We start from the raw sequence: 21,854 nt of genomic DNA, 5'->3' as shown, positions 1-21,854 counted from the left end.
GGCCTTCAGAATATTGCTGTGGTTCGGCTTTCCTTCTCTCTCTGTCCAGCTTCCAGCTTCAGTTGCAAACTCCAGAGTTTGCTTGTGTTGCCGGAACACTTGTTTTATCCCTACTGGAAGGCTTCCAATTTTTTTTGAATTTTATTGTTACTCATGTTTTTATACTGTATTTTATGCTGCTTTTATAATTAAGGGTTTTAAATTTGTTGTTAGCTGCCCTGAGCCCAGTTTTTGAACCAGGAAGGGCAGGGTATAAATAAAAAATTATTATTATTATTATTATTATTATTTCCCCACTCCCCTTGCACTTGTGCTGTTAACAGGAGGTCCAAGATGCAGAAAATACGCAGGAAAGGGGTCCTCACACACACACCCGCCCTTCAAACATGGGGAATTTCCCCTCAATTTGTTTTCTGGACGTTGCTAAAAGAGTTTTGTATTAGCTTCTTGTTTAAGCCTCGTCGCTGTAAATGGCAAAGATTTGCAACGCAGGCGAGCGAGTGGAGAAAGGATTGAGCCGAATCAATGCTCCTCTGCCTGGCCTCAGGAAGCTAGCATTTTGTTGTAGGTTAAGTAGATTTTCTGCACCCGACGAGATAAGTTTGGAAATTTATCTTGGCACTTCCTAGAGTCATTCTTCAAGCAGAGGAAACTTTCTACTGTGGGTTGGAGAGCGAGTCCATCAAGGCATATATGGCTGGTTTCCATATGCTACAGCTGCTCTCAAATCCCTAGCGTATTTATAGCACTTTTGTGTCTGTAATCTGTTGGGCTTAAGAGTCTAGATGTGTCAGTCGTGCTCTTGGAACACCTTTTGAAATCCAAAGGTAAAGGGTAAAGGGACCCCTGACCATTAGGTCCAGTTGTGACCGACTCTGGGGTTGCAGCGCTCATCTTGCTTTATTGGCCGAGGGAGCCGGCGTACAGCTTCCGGGTCATGTGGCCAGCAGGACTAAGCCGCTTCTGGCGAACCAGAGCAGCACATGGAAACGCCGTTTACCTTCCCGCCAGAGTGGTACCTATTGATCTACTTGCACTTTGACCTGCTTTCGAACTGCTAGGTTGGCAGGAGCAGGGACCGAGCAACGGGAGCTCACCCCGTCGCGGGGATTCGAACTGCCGACCTTCTGATCGGCAAATCCTAGGCTCTGTGATTTAACCCACAGCGCCACCCACGTCCCCTTTGAAATCCAAACTACACATTAAACAATCCAAGCACTGATTTGACCATGAATATATCACCATGGGGGAAAAATCTCAAACAATACCAAATGTACAGAGGCCAAAATCGGACAACTGCCCAAGTGTTAGAAGGAAGAACTGCTTCCCTGATGCAAGGCCCTTTTCACCCAGCTTAGGGGGTTTGGCCCATGCTTACCCTGAACAGGAGCTACAAGGCTACAGAGAAGCAGCAGCAATCAAAAATGCTTTTAAATGTTTTAAAATAGTTTTTAATCTGTGGCGTTTAAATGTTGGGTTTTTTGTTTGTTTGTTTTTTGCTATGTTGTGTGGGATAATTGTTTAGGTGGGCTGGGGATTAGTTTAATTTGAATATAAAGGTAAAGGGACCCTTGACCGTTAGGTCCAGTCGTGCCCGACTCTGGGGTTGCGGCGCTCATCTTGCTTTATTGGCCGAGGGAGCCGGCGTACAGCTTCCGGGTCATGTGGCCAGCAGGACTAAGCCGCTTCTGGTGAACCAGAGCAGCGCATGGAAATGCTGTTTACCTTTCCGCTGGAGTGGTACCTATTTATCTACTTGCACTTTGACGTGCTTTCGAACTGCTAAGTTGGCAGGAGCAGAGACCGAGCAACGGGAGCTCACCCCGTCGCGGGGATTCAAATCGCCAACCTACTGATTGGCAAGTCCTAGGCTCTGTAGTTTAACCCACAGCGCCACCCGCGTCCCTGATTTTAGTATAAATGTAGGTTTGGGTTTTTTTTTTTAACATTGCTGCTGTTTTATTGGTTTATTGTATAGTTTGCATTCCAGTGGCGTAGCGTGGGTTGTCAGTACCCGGGGCAAGGCAAGTAATTTGCGCCCCCTAACCCGTGGATTTTAGCACTCGAGTGCGAGCGCGCCCCCCCCCGATGTTGCGGCCGGCCCTCCTGCACCCCTCCACGCTACGCCACTGGGGCTGGGGGCGAGCGAAGGAGCCAAGGACCCCCCCTTTAGGCTCAGCAGGAATTTATTAAATTTATTATTTGCGGAGCCCCCGCGAGCCGAGGCAGCCGAAGCCCCCTCCCCTCGGGCGCCTCCCCGCCCCCTCCTCTCCTTGGGCTGTAGGTGGAGCCCGCGCTCCGAGGCGCTCCAGATCCGGGCTTGGCGAGCGCCTCGCCTCCTCCCGGCCGGGTCCGGGGGCTTCCAGCCGCGCTCCGTCCTCGTCCCCCCCCCCCGCGGCTGAGACTTGCGCTGAGAGCTGGAGCCAGCGGCGCCCCCTTCCGCCGGGAGACCCTCGCCCGCCCGCCGGCTTCCTCTCGGAGGGTTTTGGGGAGCGCAGGGCGCGGCGAGGCCCCTCGGAGCTCTCCTCCCTCCCCGTCGGCAGAAGCAGCCGCCGCCTGTGGCTGGGCCGAGGGGATGGCGGCGGCGGGGTGCGGAGGCTGCCCGTGCCCGGCCAGGCGTTGGTGGCGGCGTCGGCGCTGCTGCAGCAGCTGCTCCTCCTGCGAGCAGTGAGTGGAGCGCGGCGGCGGCGGCGGCGGCGGCGGCGGCGGGGAGCCCGGCGGAGAAAGGAACTTGTCCCTTCCCTCTGGACTCGCGCCCCCCCAGATGTTGCGCCCGGTGCGGCCGGCACCCCTGGCACCCCCCACGCTACGCCACTGTTGCATTCTATTCTTAAGGGGCAAGGGGCAAGGCTGCCTGGGAGTGCCACATAACTCCGTATATCCTAGAAGACGAGTCGAAACAATTGGTACACCTGGAGAGAGACACAGTTGAAAATACCCCCGCCACGCCAATCCCATTGCTCCCAAACTAACCGAGGAAAAAACCCACAACGCTAAACAGGTTCACACAGACCATGCTTAAAACAGGGAAGAAGTAGGTTAACTGCCCCCAATCCCATCCCCACTAATTCCCCTGGAGGCGGTTGGAGGATGGATGGCAGCTAACGGATTGAGGATGAATCCTGACAAGACAGAAGTATTGTTTTTAGGGGACAGGAGGCGGGTAGGTGTGGAGGACTCCCTGGTCCTGAATGGGGTCACTGTGCCCCTGAAGGACCAGGTGCGCAGCCTGGGAGTCATTCTGGACTCACAGCTGTCCATGTAGGCGCAGGTCAATTTTGTGTCCAGGGCAGCTGTCGACCAGCTCCATCTGGTTCACAGGATGAGACCCTACCTGCCCACAGACTGTCTCGCCAGAGTGGTGCATGCTCTGGTTATCTCCCGCTTGGACTACTGCAACGCACTCTACGTGGGGCTACCTTTGAAGGTGACTCAGAAACTGCAATTAATCCACAATGTGCCAGCTAGACTGGTGACTGGGAGCGGCCACCGAGACCATATAACACCGGTCCTGAAAGACCGACACTGGCTCCCAGTACATTTCCAAGCACAATACAAAGTGTTGGTGCTGACTTTTCAAGCCCTAAACTGCCTCGGTCCAGTAGACCTGAAGGAGCGTCTCCACCCCCATCATTCTGCCCGGACACTGAGGTCCAGCTCTGAGGGCCTTCTGGCGGTTCCCTCATTGCGAGAAGTGAGGTTACAGGGAACCAAACAGAGGGCCTTCTCAGTGGTGGCACCCGCCCTGTGGAACGCCCTCCCACCGGATGTTAAAGAAATAAACTACCTGAATTTTAGAATACATCTGAAGGCAGCCCTGTTTAGGGAAGTTTTTGATGTTTTATTGTGCTTTAATGTTCTGTTGAAAGCCGCCCAGAGTGGCTGGGGAAACCCAGCCAGATAGGTGGGGTAGAAATAATAAATTATTATTTATTATTATTAATCTGTGGCATTTTTTGTTTTGTTTTGGCTCTGTTGGGGATTAGTTTAATTTTAGTATAATTGCAAATTATTATTATTATTAGGTTCTACTGTTTCATTGGTTTGTTGTATGGTTTGTGTTCTGTTCTTAAGGGGAGAGGGTCAGGGCTGCCTGGTGTGGGCCCCAGCCAACAGAATGGCTGGGGCAAGTTCCACAGGGGGGGGGGTGCACTGGGACACCCGATCTCCGTGATCATGGGCAGGAGGAGTAGTTACGCTAAGACCAGACCACATCATTACTGAGGAGGCAGGTTTAGTCATTGTTTGAAGACTATCCCTGCCTCTGGGTCTGTCTTGACTGGAGGGATACTGGAATCAACAAGGGAGACCCACATGATCTGAAGGTGCTGCTGTGCAATGCCAGGTCAATGATTCACAAGGCAGCTGTCATCCATGACTTGATCATGGATGGAGGACTTGACCTGGCATGTGTGACTGAGAAACACATGGAAAGACTCTGCCACCTTCTGGCATGTGTTTGAGTGTGTGGCCAAAAATGACAGCAAGTACAGTCATACCTCTTGTTACATTTGCTTCAGGTTAAATCTTTTCAGGTTGCGTCCCATGGTGACCCAGAAGTACCGGAAACAGTTAACTCCGGGTTTTGCTGCTCGCGCAGACGCGGGTTTTGTTCTGCTCATGTTGTGAACGGGGCTCCAGAACGGATCCTCTTCACAACCAGAGGTATGGAATACAGTGGTACCTCAGCTTAGAACTTAATTCGTTCTGGAGGTCCGTTCTTAACCTGAAACTGTTCTTAACCTGAGACACCACTTTAGCTAATGGGCCTTCTGCTGCCGTTGCGCCACTGGAGCACGATTTCTGTTCTTATCCTGAAGCAAAGTTCTTAACCTGAGGTACTATTTCTGGGTTATCAGCGTCTATAACCTGAAGTGTCTGTAACCCAAGGTACCACTGTACTTTCTCTCTCCAAACTCCTGGGTAGCATATTTTAGCACCATCTTTGTGTCAGGACTAACTTATCAACCACCATCTAAGACTAACACCAAAATTTCCCATTGTGGCTCCCAGTCTCCTCCTAAGAAATCTGACATATCATCTCTAAATTAAAACCAGGCAGAGCTTGCGGTTGTGACAACATACTCCCCAAATTGCTGAAAGCAAACATTAGATTGGTGGGTTCCTATACTTGCATCTTTATTCACATGTACTGATCATGTATGACATATACCTTAGGGCTGGGGTATAACCCCAATTCACAAAAAAAGGTGAAATACCAGATCCAGCAAACTATAGACCAATCAGTCTCCTGAGTGTAACCAGCAAACTAAATGCCTGCAGGAGAAACTATTAGACGGGACAGAGCAAGAAAACATCCTCAAAGATGAGCAAGCCAGTTTCAGAGTGGGGCAATCCACAGTTGATTGAGGACCAATGCTTCAGTTTATTGCTGAAAAGTCAGCAACTAAAGAAGGCCTGCATGCTGCATTTATTGACTTTAAAATCAGCCTTCGATTCAATTCCCAAAAGCAGGTTATAGGGGGAGTTTGAGGCTACAAACATTGATAAGACTCTGCACACACTCTATGAAAACACGCATTTGAAAGTCAGATGCAGTCATGCTGGTTGGTTAACAAGTCTCCACCCCCATCGTTCTACCCGGATGCTGAGGTCCAGCTCTGAGGGCCTTCTGGTGGTTCCCTCATTGTGAGGTTACAGGGAACCAGGCAGAGGGTCTTCTTGGTAGTGGCGCCCACCCTGTGGAACATCCTCCCACTAGATGTCAAAGAGAATAACAACTACCAGACTTTTAGAAGACATCTGAAGGCAGCCCTGTTTAGGGAGCTTTTAATGTTTGATGTATTGCGGTTTTTTAATATTTTGTTGGAAGCCGCCCAGAGTGGCTGGGGAAGCCCAGCCAGATGGGCGGGGTATAAATAATAAATAATAAATAATAATTATTATTATTGTTATTATGATTATAACCCACCTGTAATGGAGTAAGCCAGGGGTGTGTCCTGACCACCACTTTGTCCAATTTTTATATCAATTCCCATTTCAGTTCTTTTCTTTCGTTTCCTTCTCCACCCCCTTTTTGCACTTCTATTGTCTAGATTTTTGGTTTGGTAAAAAAAAAAAAAAGGGAGCAGATATGTTTTATATTTTTCTCTATAAACCTTAATAATTTTATTTTTTTTTAAATGAAATTTGATCCTGTGGAGGTTTAGAAAAGAAGTAGCTTGTTTCCTACCAAGTTAATTTTTAATTCTCATCCATCCCAAGAAATTGCAACCATCCGCTCAAGTCAAGTTTCCCATTCTCTCTACAGAAGTGCAATTGCACTAGGACAACAACGGGCCTCCTTAGCTACCGGCCAGGGATGAGCGACTCTGAGCATGGCCCGGCCACGGGCGACGAGGAACCCGAGGAGGAAGAGGAAGAGGAAGAGGAGGAAGCTGCTGCCGGAGATGGAGACCCGGCGCAGGGGAGCCAGAAGGTCCGGGGTGGCCGCAAGGCCCGGGGTAGACCGCGGCTCACGGAGTCCGACCGAGCCCAGCGCCGCCTCGAGTCCCGGAAGAAATACGACATGCGGCGCGTCTACCTGGGCGAGTCCCACGGCCCGTGGTCGAACCTGAGGCAGCGCAGCGGCTGGAGCGACGCCAAGCTGGCCGCGTACTTGCTGGGCCTGGAACGGGAGCAGCGGGCCGGGCGCCGGGGGAAACTCTGGGAGCAGCTGCCGTACGAGCCGCAAAGGAAGAAGCGAAGGCGTCGGAACGTTAACTGCCTGAAGAACGTCGTCATCTGGTATGAAGACCACAAAAACCGCTGTCCCTACGAGCCCCACCTCTCCGAGCTGGACCCCACCTTTGAGATGTACACGACGGCCGTGTGGCAGTGTGAAGCGGGCCACCGCTATTTCCAGGACTTGCACTCGCCTCTCAAGCCGCTCAGCGACTCCGAGAACGAGGGCGGCCATGCCGGAAGCTGTGGGAATTCTGACGAGAGCTCCAGCTCGGAGGCCGAAGAGCGGTCAGAGGGCCGGACGCAGCAGCAGCCGACAGAAAATAAGGAGGGCGAGAGCGCCAGCGGGCTCATAACTCGGGACGGCATCCACATTCCGTTTGAGCACCATATTGAGAACCTGGCGTCAGAGCAGGGGCCTGGCGTGTGCCCACCCCTCGGCGGCCCACAGACGATGGAAACTGTGGTGTGCGTTCCGGTGCCGGTGCAGATGAGTTCGGGCCACGGGACTCTCTTTGACAACGTGACACCAGAGACACTTAGCGAGGTGGTGGCCAGCTGTCCTGTTCAAGGTGTGGCGCAGGGCTCACAGGTGATCATCATCGCTGGGCCTGGCTATGATGCCCTCACGGCCGAGGGCATCCAGCTGAACGTCACCAGCACGGGCGCAGAGGAGCTGCCCTGTGCCATGATTGAGGGCGTGGCGGCGGCCTACGCTCAGACGGAGCCTGGGAACGGACAGCCCAGTAGCATGGAGAGTGTGGAATACATCGAAACCAAACGGGAAAACGAGGAGCTTTTTGAGCTCAAAAAGGAGGAGCTGCAGCCCCCGGCGGAAATAAGGACGCCCTGTGAGCCAGAGCCAGACCCTGAGAGTGTGGGGCTGGAAGCAGAGGAGGAGACCGAGGGCATCAACATGTCCTCCATCATCTACGAGATTCCAAAGGAGCCCGAGAAGAGACGGAGGAGCAAAAGGGGCCGTGTGATGGACGCCGACGGCATGCTGGAGATGTTCCATTGCCCCTACGAAGGGTGCACCCAGGTCTACGTAGCACTTAGCAGTTTCCAGAACCACGTTAACCTCGTCCACCGGAAGGGGAAGACGAAGGTGTGTCCCCACCCAGGTTGCGGCAAGAAGTTCTACCTGTCCAACCATCTCCGGAGACACATGATCATCCACTCCGGAGTCCGCGAATTCACCTGCGAGACCTGCGGGAAATCCTTCAAGCGCAAGAACCACCTGGAAGTCCACCGCCGGACGCACACAGGGGAGACGCCGCTCCAGTGCGAGATCTGCGGTTACCAGTGCCGGCAGCGAGCGTCTCTCAACTGGCACATGAAGAAACACACCTCGGAGGCTCAGTACAACTTCACTTGCGAGCACTGCGGAAAGCGCTTTGAGAAACTGGACAGCGTCAAGTTCCACAAGCTAAAGAGCCACCCGGATCACAAAGCTGCCTGATCCAGACTTTATTTATTTATTATTGGCCCATGACAGGTTCCGAGCCAACGGAGGGCCCTTCTTTGCACATGCACAGCTGGGGATGAGATGTGTGGTACCTGCAGCAGAGAATTGCATCCCATAATCCAGGGGGAGGCAAACTAAGGCCCGGGGGGGCCGGATGCGGCCCAATCGCCATCTCAATCCAGCCCGCGGACGGTCCAGGAATCAGCGTGTTTTTACATGTGCTTTTATTTAAAATGCATCTCTGGGTTATTTGTGGGGCCTGCCTGGTGTTTTGACATGAGTAGAATGTGTGCTTTGATTTCAAATGCATCTCTGGGTTATTTGTGGGGCATAGAAATTCGTTCATTTATTTTATTTTTTCAAAGTATAGTCCGGCCCACCACACAGTCTGAGGGATGGTGGACCAGCCCATTGCTGACCCCTGAGTGTGGCATGCATCAGCTTTTTAAGAGCAGATGGTGACAGACTTCAAGTTTTGGTTCTGTTGTGCAGGTGTTCTCAGGTATCGGGGTGGAGCGGTGGGGAATTGTTCAAAACAGCATCAGATCTGGAGATTGTGGTGCTACAGCTCTCCATGAGACGGGAAATGATGCTGTATTAATAGACAAGAAGAATCTTAGCCAATTAAACTACCAGTACAGTGGTACCTTGGGTTACATACGCTTCAGGTTACAGACTCCGCTAACCCAGAAATAGTGCTTCAGGTTAAGAACTTTGCTTCAGGATGAGAACAGAAATCGTGCGGCGGCAGCGGGAGGCCTCTTTAGCTAAAGTGGTGCTTCAGGTTAAAAACAGTTTCAGGTTAAGAACGGACCTCTGGAACAAATTAAGCACTGTATTTTTCACCCTATAAGACGCACCAGACCACAAGACGCACCTAGTTTTTGGAGGAGGAAAACAAGAAAAAAAATATTCTGAATCTCAGAAGCCAGAACAGCAAGAGGGATCGCTGCGCAGCGAAAGCAGTGACCCCTCTTGCTGTTCTGGCTTCTGGGATAGCTGCGCAGCCTGCATTCGCTCCTTAAGACGCACACACATTTCCCCTTACTTTTTAGGAGGGAAAAAGTGAGACTTATAGAGCAAAAAATACGTTACGTAACCAGAGGTACCCCTGTTCTTTGTTTGCTGCTAAACAGAACCTTCACTTGTCTGGCAATTTGATACTTGAGTCTGAGGTAAGAGGGTCCATTTGCTTACCACTACAGTGGCACCTCAGGTTACAGACTCCACTAACCCAGAATACCTTGGGTTAAGAACTTTGCTTCAGGATGAGAACAGAAATCGCGCGGTGGCAGCGTGAGGCTCCATTGGCTAAAGTGGTGCTTCAAGTTAAGAACAGTTTCAGGTTAAGAACGGACCTCCGGAACGAATTAAGTTCTTAACCCAAGGTACCACTGTACTTACTAGAGAGGCTGACTTCAGTGGGAAAACTATATTGGATTCACATGACGGGTTTGTATCTATTGACTACAATACAAGATGACACTTTGGCTGGGGGGGGGGGGGGTGGAGTGCTGTACAAAAATAGGCAATGTTACAAAGCTAGAAGAATGAGATAAACTCAAGAGTGATAACGAACAGTACAAGAAAATACAGTGGTACCTCGGGTTACATACGCTTCAGGTTACAGACTCCACTAACCCAGAAATAGTGCTTCAGGTTAAGAACTTTGCTTCAGGATGAGAAGAGAAATCGTGCTCCGGCGGCGCAGCGGGAGGCCCCATTAGCTAAAGTGGTGCTTCAGGTTAAGAACAGTTTCAGTTTAAGAATGGACCTCCGGAACGAATTAAGTACTTAACCCGAGGTACCACTGTAATAATAGTAATTGGGACCCTCGATGGGGACTCAGTGACAGTGGCGTAGCGTGGGTTGTCAGTACCCGGGGCAAGGCAAGTAATTTGCACCCCCTAACCCGTGGATTTGCGCCCCCTAACCCTAATCCCCAGATGTTGCGCCCGGTGCGGCCGCCCCCCCTGCACCCCCCACGCTACGCCACTGTGGGGACTGGACGGGTAGTTACCACTGAAATTATGACGTGATGAAATTCATGTATCTTTTGAAAGCTCTGTATCTTTTTGATTTTGCGCCTATGATTTGTATTTACCATAAAAATAAAGCACTAAAAAAAGAGACTACAATACAAGATGACTCTTTGGCTGGAAAAAGAACTGGAAATACTAACTGATTAAATACTAATTGGTTTGCAATTACATGGCTATCTGGAGTAGAACCCTTAATCATCTAAACAACTAGAAACATCCCACAATACAGGGACACAGCACACACCTGGGTTGAAGGGAGAATTTATTGATTATTTTGAGTTGACTGATTTAACTGAAATAACCTCCCACAGAATCAGGTTTGGTTTCAAGGGGTAGGCCTGGGTGCTGGGAATTAAAAACTCCAGCAGTTATTGTTTGTGGTGTCTTAGGGCTCCTGTACTTTTACATGTAGCATGGAATAGCATGGAAATAAAGTTTACTTGAAGTTTTCAATGGCTGCAGATTTAAAAAGCCAGGACTTTACTATTTCCCAGTGTGACCACTTCACAGCTGTCCATGGAGGTGCAGGTCAATTCTGTGTCCAGGGCAGCTGTCTCCCAGCTCCATCTGGTACGCAGGATGAGACCCTCCCTGTGCGCAGACTGTCTGGCCAGAGTGGTGCATGCTCTGGTTATCTCCCGCTTGGACTACTGCAATGCGCTCTACGTGGGGCTACCTTTGAAGGTGACCCGGAAACTACAACTAATCCAGAATGCGGCAGCTAGACTGGTGACTGGGAGCGACCACCGAGACCATATAACACCGGTCTTGAAAGACACTGGCTCCCAGTTTGTTTCCGAGCACAATTCAAAGTGTTTGGGCTGACCTTGAAAGCCCTAAATGGCCTCGGTCCTGTATACCTGAAGGAGCGTCTCCACCCCCATCGTTCTGAAGTCCAGCGCCAAGGGCCTTCTGGCAGTTCCCTCCCTGCGAGAAGCAAAGCTACAAGGGAACCAGGCAGAGGGCCTTCTCGGTGGTGGCGCCCGCCCTGTGGAATGCCCTCCCACCAGATGTCAAGGAAATAAACAACTCCCTGACTTTTAGAAGACATCTGAAGGCAGCCCTGTTTAGGGAAGCTTTTAATGTTTGATGAATTATTGTATTTTAATATTTTGCTAGAAGCCGCCCAGAGTGGCTGGGGAAACCCAATCAGATGGGTGGGGTATAAATAAATAATTATTTCCTCCCCCCCTTCCCCCCCATTATGCTTTTACTGTGATTTTATTGGTGTTAGCCGCCCTGAGCCTGGCTCTGGCCAGGGAGGGCAGGGTATAAATAAAAAATATTATTATTATTACTAGAACATTCGACTAGCAGTTTTATTTAAGCAACAGGAATAAGCACAACTGAGTTTATGGAGGACATAATTGTTAATGATTAAAAAGCAACACCACGAGTGGTGTTCTTCTTAAACCGACTCTCCTGACTGTTCCCTGCTTGAATTCTAGCAAGCGGAATAACTGCCAAAATCGTGGCCGCCGTTGATGTGAACACAGTGGCCAATGAGGTTTACATTCACAACTTTCCCGCCACCCCTCTGTGGCCTAAGACGATCGAGGTGAGTAGTGGGAAAATTCCCTTGCCAATTTGGAGTTCTGATCTCAGTCTGGGTCGAACTGACAGGTCAGGATGAGTAAGAAAGTGAACTGGGTGTTTCCACCAAAGCCACAGGCACCCGTGTTGCTGGTTAACTTTGAGGCTGGATTATTGTAAAGCCATCATAGAATCCTAGAGTTGGAAGAGACCACAAGGGCCATCGAGTCCAACCCCCTGCCAAGCAGGAAACACCATCAGAGCACTCCTGACATATGGTTGTCAAGCCTCTGCTTAAAGACCTCCAAAGAAAGAGACTCCACCACACTCCTTGGCAGCAAATTCCACTGTCAAACAGCTCTTACTGTCAGGAAGTTCTTCCTAATGTTTAGGTGGAATCTTCTTTCTTGTAGTTTGGATCCATTGCTCCGTGTCTGCTTCTCTGGAGCAGCAGAAAACAACCTTTCTCCCTCCTCTATGTGACATCCTTTTATATATTTGAACATGGCTATCATATCCCCCCTTAACCTCCTCTTCTCCAGGCTAAACATGCCCAGCTCCCTTAGCCGTTCCTCATAAGGCATCGTTTCCAGGCCTCTGTCCATTTTGGTTGCCCTCCTCTGGACACATTCCAGTGTCCTTCTTGAACTGTGGTGCCCAGAACTGGACACAGTACTCCAGGTGAGGTCTGACCAGAGCAGAATACAGTGGCACTATTACTTCCCTTGATCTAGATGCTATACTCCTATTGATGCAGCCCAGAATTGCATTGGCTTTTTTAGCTGCTGCGTCACACTGTTGGCTCATGTCAAGTTTGTGGTCAACCAAGACTCCTAGATCCTTTTCACATGTACTGCTCTCAAGCCAGGTGTCACCCATCTTGTATTTGTGCCTCTCATTTTTTTTGCCCAAGTGCAATACTTTACATTTCTCCCTATTAAAATTCATCTTGTTTGTTTTGGCCCAGTTCTCTAATCTGTCAAGGTCGTTTTGAAGTGTGATCCTGTCCTCTGGGGTGTTAGCCACCCCTCCCAGTTTGGTGTCATCTGCAAATTTGATCAGAATGCCCTTGAGTCCATCATCCAAGTCGTTGATAAAGATGTTGAATAAGACCGGGGGCTGCCCTTGAACCCAGTTCAGACATTGCGGTTGGTACATTATGTTGCAGATAGGGTTCCGTCAGGGCCGGATTTAGGTTTGATGTGGCCCTCAGCTCCTGAAGGTAATGGGGCCCTTTCTATGTCCAGCTGTCCTTTGTCAACAACAAATTGTCGCTGTTTTTTGTGTTGAATATATGCTAATTTATGGACCCAACAGGTATCTAAAGCCATTTGCACGTGCAGAATGTAGGCACCCTATATATAGAAAGGAGCAAACCTGTGATATTTTAGGGAGCAGGCTAGCAGGCGGGGCCCCTGACTTCCATCATAGCCTACACAACACAAATAGTAAAATAATAATATTTTATTTATATCCCACCCTCCCCAGCCGAAGCCGGGCTCAGAGCAAACAAAACACTGTTGCTGTATGTAGGTTTATTTTTTTTTATCTTATATTTTGGAAATGTACGTCCAGTCCCCCCCCCCCCATTTAATTTTTTTGGGGCCCCCCAAGAGAGTGGGGCCCTAAGCTATAGCTTGCTCAGCTTATATATAAATCCAGCACTGGATGACCTGCTGTGAACACAGATCACTCGCCCTTAAAGAACTGTGTTCACTGCCGGTTCAGTCCCTGTATGGGACAGCTCAGCTGCATATTCCTGCATTTCAGCGGGTTGGATTGGATGATCTCCAGGGTCCCCTCCAAGTGTACAATTCTATTAACTCTATGACTGCCAAGAACCTTCAACAACTCTCCTAAAAAAGCAGTGTTTTCTTCTTGTAGCCGTTTAAATTTTGACAAAGTTTTGAAAGGTTTCTAATTTATTTTTATTTTTTATTTTTGTAAGCTTCTGCTGTTAATCTCGTTGGAATAATTTTGGAGCTATTGCTGCTGTTCTCTTAAAGCGATTAGCTAATAAAATTATGGGCTACGCACAGTCCTCCTGGCTCTTTGATGTGACTTAACTGCAAATCTGCGAAGAACATCGTCTGTGTATTAGAGAACGGCTATCCTTATGACAAAACACCTGGATTTAGCAACGTTACTTTTATAAGCTATAGCGGCAGCCTGCAAAATGGAATGTGAACACATCCTATTTTAAGACAGAAGGAAGGAATGAAAGCCCTTGTGGCTTAGGGCCCTCATATTTATGGGACCGCCTCTCCTGGTCTGCCCCACAGAGGACCTTAAGGTCCATGAATAACCATAGTTTAGAGGTCCCGGGCCCTGAAGAAGACAGACTATCCTCCACCAGGGCCTTCTCAGTGATGGCCCCAACCTGGTGGAATGCTCTGTCCCATGAGACCAGGGCCCTGCAGGATTTAGCCTCCTTCCGCAGGGCCTGTAAGACAGAGCTATTCCACCTGGCCTTTAATTTGAACTTAGCCTGATCTTTTATTCCCCTTCCTTCCCTCCCCCTCCCCTTTTTATGAAGATTACCTGCTCTGAGACCCCACAGCTAATTCTCCCCTGGTCTCCTCACTGGCCCAAATAGGACTAATTTAGCCAGCTAGCCATCTAATGTTTATTGGATGGATTGCCCCCTAAATTGATTTTTGAATTCTGAATTTATTATTATTCACGTTTTATGCCATATTTTATGCTGTTTTTTGTTGCATCAATTAAGTGTTTTAAATTTGTTGTTAGCTGCCCTGAGCCCAGTTTTCTGAACTGGGAATGGCAGGGTATAAATAAAAAATTATTATTATTATTATCTTATTCATAATGTAAAATGCCTAACTGATTTATTTATTTAGGGAATATCCCTGAAGGACTTTGACAGGTTGTCTTTCGATATGATCTTGATGAGCCCTCCTTGTCAACCCTTTACGAGGTGAGTGTTTCAAATTCCATGTTTCTGTTTAAAAAGAGAGGAAAACATGCGCTGATGTAGATCTTACAATATTAAATGCTTCCAGAAGGGATATTGGATAGCTTGAGTTCTTTTTCATTTAAGGTTTTTTTTAAAATGAAGTACGATAGTACAAAAATTAATGACATTTAATAAAGTAAAAAAAACCCCAAACTGTTAGATGAGAGCAGTGGCGTAGCATGGGGGGTGCAGGGGGGGGCCCGGCCACACCGGGCACAACATCTGGGGGTTAGGGTTAGGGGTGCAAATCCATGGGTTAGGGGGCGCAAATTACTTGCCTTGCCCCGGGTGCTGACAACCCATGCTATGCCACTGGATGAGAGGGAATGAAAGCAGAAATGTGAACAGCTGAGTTACTGGCCGTCAGATTTGTGTTTGTCACCTGTTAGGGAATAGGGAGATCTCCTGTACATTGTACCAGGCAAATGATAAAACCTATAGATATATATGGTGGCATACATATTTAATAAATAAATATTAATACATTTAATTAACAAATATTAAGTTTTACTTGCCGTCGACCCACTGAGAGTGATCTCTCTAAGTTAGGCATGTCTGTTAATTCCAATGGGTCTACCCTGAGTAGGGCTTCCCCACCAAACTGTTATTTGTGTGAAATGAAAGATGGAATAAATTCTCCAGTCAGAACTCAAAGCTGCATGCAAGAAAGTTAAGTCACGTTTGCCAATAGCTTTGATTCTGTTCTCTTCCTTCTCTGCAGAATCGGCCGACAGGGCGATGTTTCGGACCCCAGGACCCGGAGCTTTCTCTATATTCTGGATATTCTTCCCAGGTAATCAACGCAAAAGTGACTTTCCTGAAGGCGATTTCCCTCCTCTAGATATTCTGAAATACACACAGAAATACTGCTCTGTAAGCAAACAGTTTTGTGCAACCTCTCCAACCCTGAGAAGAGTCTAGTTTGGGTGGGTAATGTTACCTGGAAGTCTGCAAACACACTTCTAATCTTCGTTGGCTAAGCATCTCTGAGTGACGCTGCAAGCTCTCAAATACACAGGATCAATATTCAGGTTCCACTACTCTTGTGTTACTGAAATAATGATCACATGCTTTCTTTGCCTGGGGCCCCTGATCTTAGAAATGCTGAATTTAAAAATTATTATTATTATTATTATTATTATTATTATTATTATTATTATTATTTGGTCATCTTTTGAGAGAAATGCGCTGCCACACTGTTCAGATGTCAAATGCAGAAGGCATCTTAGTTTAATGGAAATGTTGATCCAAACCTTCTCGCTTTATTAACTATCCTTTATAAACAAATTCTTTTGCAGACTGGCCAAGCTACCCAAATATTTACTTTTGGAAAACGTCAAAGGCTTCGAAACATCTTCTGCTAGGTATGGTGAAATATACCGAGTCGCAAAGTGATTTCATGTTCTTTGTTTCAGCTCGTAAACAGTGAATGAATTTCCCCCCAAACCTCAGGCTTTATATACATTATTTACACAATGGGTCCCGTCTGATTGGCTGGTTCTGCTTCCCTCCTGGAGTCTGATTGGGCTGCTCCTGCAGACCAATCAGGTTGTTGCATTCTAGGATCCTATCTACCTATTGTTCTAGGATCCAAGATCAGTACATAACATTTGGTGGAATTACTTATTTGCTGGAGGGGTGGGAGATAATCACAGAAATGATGCAAAAGGTCTTTTCAGGCTGGAAAATGCTATTTTCTGGGGGGGGGGGAGATTTCACATAGAAAATATAATATTTGCATTGGAAGGAGGCTTTTGGTGGTCATCTAAGTCCGGATGACTCAGCGCAACAGTTTGCTAGCAGAAAATATACATAGCACAACACCTGAGGCATTTAACTTGTCATAGTCCAATTCATAGTTTTTTTAAATATGCATATATGTATTGTATTGCCAGAGATGAACTCATACGAACACTAGAGAAGTGTGGATTTACGTATCAAGAATTTCTCTTGTCTCCAACTTGCGTGAGTAATGTCATAACCAAAAACTAATCAAACTCTGAAAGTTCCCGTGTGGATCTATGCTTTTTGTGTGTGAAAAAGATGATTGGGTAGTCAGTGTTTTAACGTAGTGTTACTGTGGGGTCAGAAATGATTATTGATCCTGTTTTTATGTAAAATAACCAGCTATATTCGCTTCTGTGTAAACTGTGCTTGCTGTCTCTGTTTCCCTGTTGGAGAATCTATCAGAAAGCCAGTCTGCAGTCCATCAATCTGCCCTTTTGAAGTTGAATTTCTCCCGTTGTCTATTTGTTAGTAAAGGTAAAGGGACCCCTGACCATTAGGTCCAGTCACAGACGACTCTGGGGTTGTGGTGCTCATCTCGCTTTGTTGGCTGAGGGAGCCGGCGTACAGCTTCCGGGTCATGTGGCCAGCAGGACTAAGCCGCTTCTGGCGAACCAGAGCAGCGCACGGAAACGCCGTTTACCCATAACTGCAAACCTTTCCCTTTTTAAAAGGGTAATTCCCTTATTCCGAATAGGATTCCTCACAAGAAAAGGGCAAAGTTGACAGCTATGCATTTACCTTCCCGCCAGAGTGGTACCTATTTATCTACTTGCACTTTGACGTGCTTTCGAACTGCTAGGTGGGCAGGAGCAGGGACCGAGCAACGGGAGCTCACCCTTTCGCGGGGATTTGAAATGCTGACTTTCTGATCAGCAAGTCCTAGGTTCTGTGGTTTAACCCACAGCGCCACCCGTGTCCGAGGGGGGTATATAGGTAAAGGTAAAGGGACCCCTGACCATTAGGTCCAGTCATGGCCGACTCTGGGGTTGCGGCGCTCATCTCGCTTTATTGGCTGAGGGAGCCGGCGTACAGCTTCCGGGTCACGTGGCCAGCATGACTAAGCCACTTCTGGCGAACCAGAGCAGCCCACGGAAACGCCGTTTACCTTGCTGCTGGAGCAGTACCTATTTATCTACTTGCACTTTGAGGTGCTTTTGAACTGCTAGGTGGGCAGGAGCAGGGACCGAGCATTGGGAGCTCACCCCATCATGGGGATTTGAACCGCCGACCCCCTATCAGCAAGCCCTAGGCGCAGTGGTTTAACCCACGACACCACCTGCGTCAATTTGTTAGGGACTCATTAATTACCTCTTACCAGCTCTTGTTTGGAATGAGTTAAGGCAGGGGTCTATATCAGGGGTCAGCAACCTTTTTCAGCAGGGGGCTGGTCCACCATCCCTCAGACCATGTGGTGGGCTGGACTATATTTTGAAGAAAAAAATGAATGAATTCCTGTGCCCCACAAATAACCCAGAGATGCATTTTAAATAAAAGGACACATTCTACTCATGTAAAAACACGCTGATTCCCGGACTGTCCGCTGGCCAGATTTAGAAGGCGATTGGGCCGGATCCGGCCCATGGGCCTTAGGTTGCCTACGCCTGTGTTATGGAGTCATTTTATTGCTCAAGGCCTGTAGATAGCCTGGGACAATTTAAGGTTTGATTAGCAGACCCCAACATTACTACCTGGATCAAGGCGACTCCAACTAGGGCTTGATGATGATGATGATGGCATTAGTACCCTGCCCATCTGACTGGGTAAACCCAGCCACTCTGGGTGGCTTCCAGCATATGAAAAAACATAATAGAGCACCACATATAATAGAATATCATACATTCCCTCTGCCTGGTTCCCTGTAGCTTCACTTCTCGCAGTGAGGGAACCGCCAGAAGACACCCCCCCTCCTGTTTAGGACAGTGTTATTGTTTTGTTATAATAAAACCTGGTGTTTTGATAACTTGGCTGTTCTGCATGCTGTGGGCCTCATTTACTTATTGCAGTCTTTCCCCTTGCAGCTTGGCATCCCAAACTCAAGACTAAGGTACTTCCTGATCGCAAGGCTTCAGTCCGAGCCTTTTCCTTTTCAAGACCCTGGTAAGGTGAGGCTGTTTTCTCTGTTCTTTGCAATACCACAGCTTAGCTCAGCACAGTAGCCAAAGACAGGGAGGCAATAAACCTGCTGCGATCTCCTCTCTGGGAGCCAGTGTGGGAATGTTCAGGGAGGCAGGAGAGGATATATTGTTTAATTGAAGGAATGGGTTTCCCAAATCTAAAATCCGACCGTGCAGTCAGTCTAAAAATGGGCCCTTCTCCGTTACCTAAAATCCATTAACTTGAGCCAATGTATAACAAGAACCCAGCAAGAACCCAACAAGAAGCCCTCTCCTTTATCAGTATGTGATGCTTAATGGATGGCCTTGTCAGTTCCGAAGTGGAGACGGGACGGCAGAGCTGGGGCTTATCTTATCTTGTAGGTTGTAAATATCCTGACACACTGATGCACAGACTCTGCAAGACAGGTCTGTCAGACCCCACGGCTGGAGACAGAGATGGCGTCAAGGGAAACTCCTATAGCTGGGTGACTTTCTTACCCCAAGATAAGAGTACCGGAACAGGAACATCTGTTTATGGTCATGAATGTCAACTTACGTACAGGAACATCTGTGGATGTCAACTTACGTGTATGAACGTACGAGGCTGGATTCCTGGGGAAGGGGGGAGAGAGTGCCTGGAGGGGATATATACTGTGTGAAATCTTTCTTTCTTTGGGCTTGCTGTGAACTGACCAATCAGTAAAGTCTAAAAGGCTTCATAATGATATCCTTCCTAACTTGCGTTAGCAAGTTCTATGTCTTAGCAGAGTTTAAACATTCCCCTTTAAACGCACAGCGGTTTGCTTGTTGCAGTTTTGTCTGAACTTCTGTCTTTATAAGATTCCTGGTAAGATCCCTTCTTGTCCCTCTTAAAAAGAATATACATGGCAATCTTATTAAAGCGAATATAAGTTCCTTTTTAACCAGTCCTTTGGTTGACCTCATCGACATCCCATTCCCTTTTAAAATTGCTCAGAATTGGAAAGCAGAGATCTTACCGACAAAGAAAGATTGATGGATTAAATTGATGGAGTACAAGATAAGAGATCAAACGAAACAAAAATTCAAAAATGATTGGAATATATTTAAACAGTATCTGAAAGTCCATTATGGAGAATTAAATTTTTTGACTGGTTTAGAATAACTCCTGTAAGGAAAAATATTAAAATATTGGGGGAAAGTAGGTTATCAAATTTATAGATACATCATGGTGGGCTATCAAAGGCTGGATGATGCGGAGCTATTCCAAAATTCCGTAGCTGGTGGTGGAGCCTGCTCGCCGTTAAATTTTGGCATAACCCCTATCTACCGCGCTCTGTCCTACTTAACATTGCTTATGGCCGCGTCTCACCGATATGCCTTCATTAGAGCTAGGTTCAATGTCTTTCCAACAAACGTGCTGAGACATAGATTCACTAAGGGCCAAGTCCCTTCAATGTGTGCTTGTGAAATGAAAACATCTGAATCTCTACATCATGTAATGTTTATCTGCCCTTTGTACAGTTCAGCCCGTGCTAGTATACTAAACTCCATAATCCAGCCTATGGCTGACAAACCAGTAGATCTACAGCTTGCCTGGGTCAAGATGTGGATCCTTATATTACCCTGCAGGTTGCTAAATTCCTAACAGCCGTCCTCTCGTACAAGAGACGGAATGGAATGTTAGCTGATTATTGGTAGTTATAAGAATTTTCTATAATGACATCAGATATTGATTTTAGTGTAGTGCCTAGAATTTTTAATCTTAATCTTAAACTTTTCTTATGAATGGCGAAGATCTGTCCTCGTGAGTTGTGAACTGTGTTATACTACTGTGGTTTGTACGAGTCCGCTGTTTTATTTGATTTGTTGTGTTGTGTTGTGTTTCATGATGGGCGTAAAGCCGAATAAACATTTTGGATCATTCAACTAAAAAAATAATAATAGAGGACCCAAGTAAGAAGGGGAGGGGAGTCGAAGGCAAATGGAATACAAATGAATTAAATGATTGAGTACATATTTTTGTTTTCTTTATTATGTTTTAGAATCACATGCTTAGTAACGGGAAAGTTGAGATGTTACAAAGTGATTTCACGGATGTTTGTCAAAAGAAACTAAGAAAGGTGAATTGCAAAAATAAAAATAAAAAAGATCACATAATTTGGAGTAGTTCAGCAATGACAGTCAGGGAACTAGTGGGTTTTTACTTAAACCCAGAAGAGATAAAACTGCCTTAATTTGCTTGCACCTTTTTGTTTCATGTTCAGATACTGACAGATTTCCCAAGCCAGGAGCCAGAGAGTTCAAAGACCTCCAGAGTTCCTGCAGCCTCGGCCGAGCACAGCTTCCCAAAGGCTGCAAAAGACCCAGACTCTGGTTATGAAAATGATGGCAAACAACGGCCACAGGACTTCCTTTTCAAGCTTGAAACAGGTTTTCCAAAAAAATTCACTATTAGAAACCGTACCTTTGAGTCCTCAATCCTTTATCACTGTGCTTTGCTTTACCTGGGTCAAGCTAGGATTATAATACTTCAGAATTTTTTTTTTGGGGGGGGGGGTTCTACCCCCTATTTTTGAATTTCCGTCATTTAAAGTTTACGATTTTTCTATTTCCATTTCTGGGAATGGAGTTGAGGGACGACCTAACCTGAGGAGAAAACAGCAAAGACCTGGTGAAGAGAGCCCAGCAGAGGTTATATTTTCTGAGAATCCTCCGGAAAAGCAATCTCTCAAAGGACCTGTTGATGGCATTTTACCATTGCACTGTGGAGAGTGTATTAAATTATGGTCTGTGTGTGTGGCTTGGGAGCTGCACGGTCAGGGAAAAGACATTGCTGTCCAGGGTTGTAAAGACTGCGGAGAGAATAATTGGGTGCACTCTTCCCACCTTGGATCAAATCTACGCTTCCAGGTGCCATAAGAAAGCGGCAGAGATAGCGCAGGATAGTTCGCACACCGGAAATGATCTCTTTCAGCTTCTGCCTTCTGGAAGAAGGTCCAGGGTTATAAAGACTAGGACTAGCCCCTTGAGAAACAGTTTCTACGCAAATGCAATTCTGGTTCTAAACACAGCATAAGGGGTCTCTATAGTATAGTGTATTTTAAAATGGGGTTTCAGAGTTTTTTAGGGGTTTTTGAATGTTTTATGTAGTTTTGTAGTAGTTTTATGTAGTTTTTCAATTTCATCGTTCTGCATGGGACAATGACAATAAAGATATCGTATAACTTATTTCATTCTGAGGAAAGTGAAATGAAGTTTGTAGCTGGCATTCCTTTAAGGCTTTGTCC

The 21,854-nt window shown here is 47.2% G+C and overlaps 2 protein-coding genes across 4 annotated transcripts in view; both read left to right on the top strand.

Annotated features, from left to right (window-relative positions):
• Positions 1 to 21,854, top strand: part of BCDIN3D (BCDIN3 domain containing RNA methyltransferase) — a 243,403-nt gene that overhangs the window by 194,176 nt on the left and 27,373 nt on the right. The gene's annotated exons all lie outside the window — the stretch shown is intronic.
• The window catches only part of ZNF653 (zinc finger protein 653), a 44,733-nt gene that overhangs the window by 353 nt on the left and 22,526 nt on the right, over positions 1 to 21,854 (top strand). For 2 of the 3 annotated variants that reach the window (XR_014556488.1, XR_014556489.1), the window contains exon 2: positions 6,272 to 8,820. Coding sequence is in view for 1 of the 3 variants with exons in the window: in XM_083704142.1 (XP_083560268.1) it covers positions 6,323 to 8,146 (1,824 nt within the window). In the remaining 2 variants the exon portion in view is untranslated. Of the gene's footprint in view, positions 1 to 6,271; positions 9,106 to 21,854 lie in introns of those variants that run through there. The other variant, XM_083704142.1, reaches the window with a different exon arrangement.

This window comes from Podarcis gaigeae (assembly GCF_964106915.1).
Source record: "Podarcis gaigeae genome assembly, chromosome: 12".
NCBI classification, from domain to species: Eukaryota; Metazoa; Chordata; class Lepidosauria; order Squamata; family Lacertidae; genus Podarcis; species Podarcis gaigeae.
This window is presented reverse-complemented; position numbering and strand designations above follow the sequence as displayed.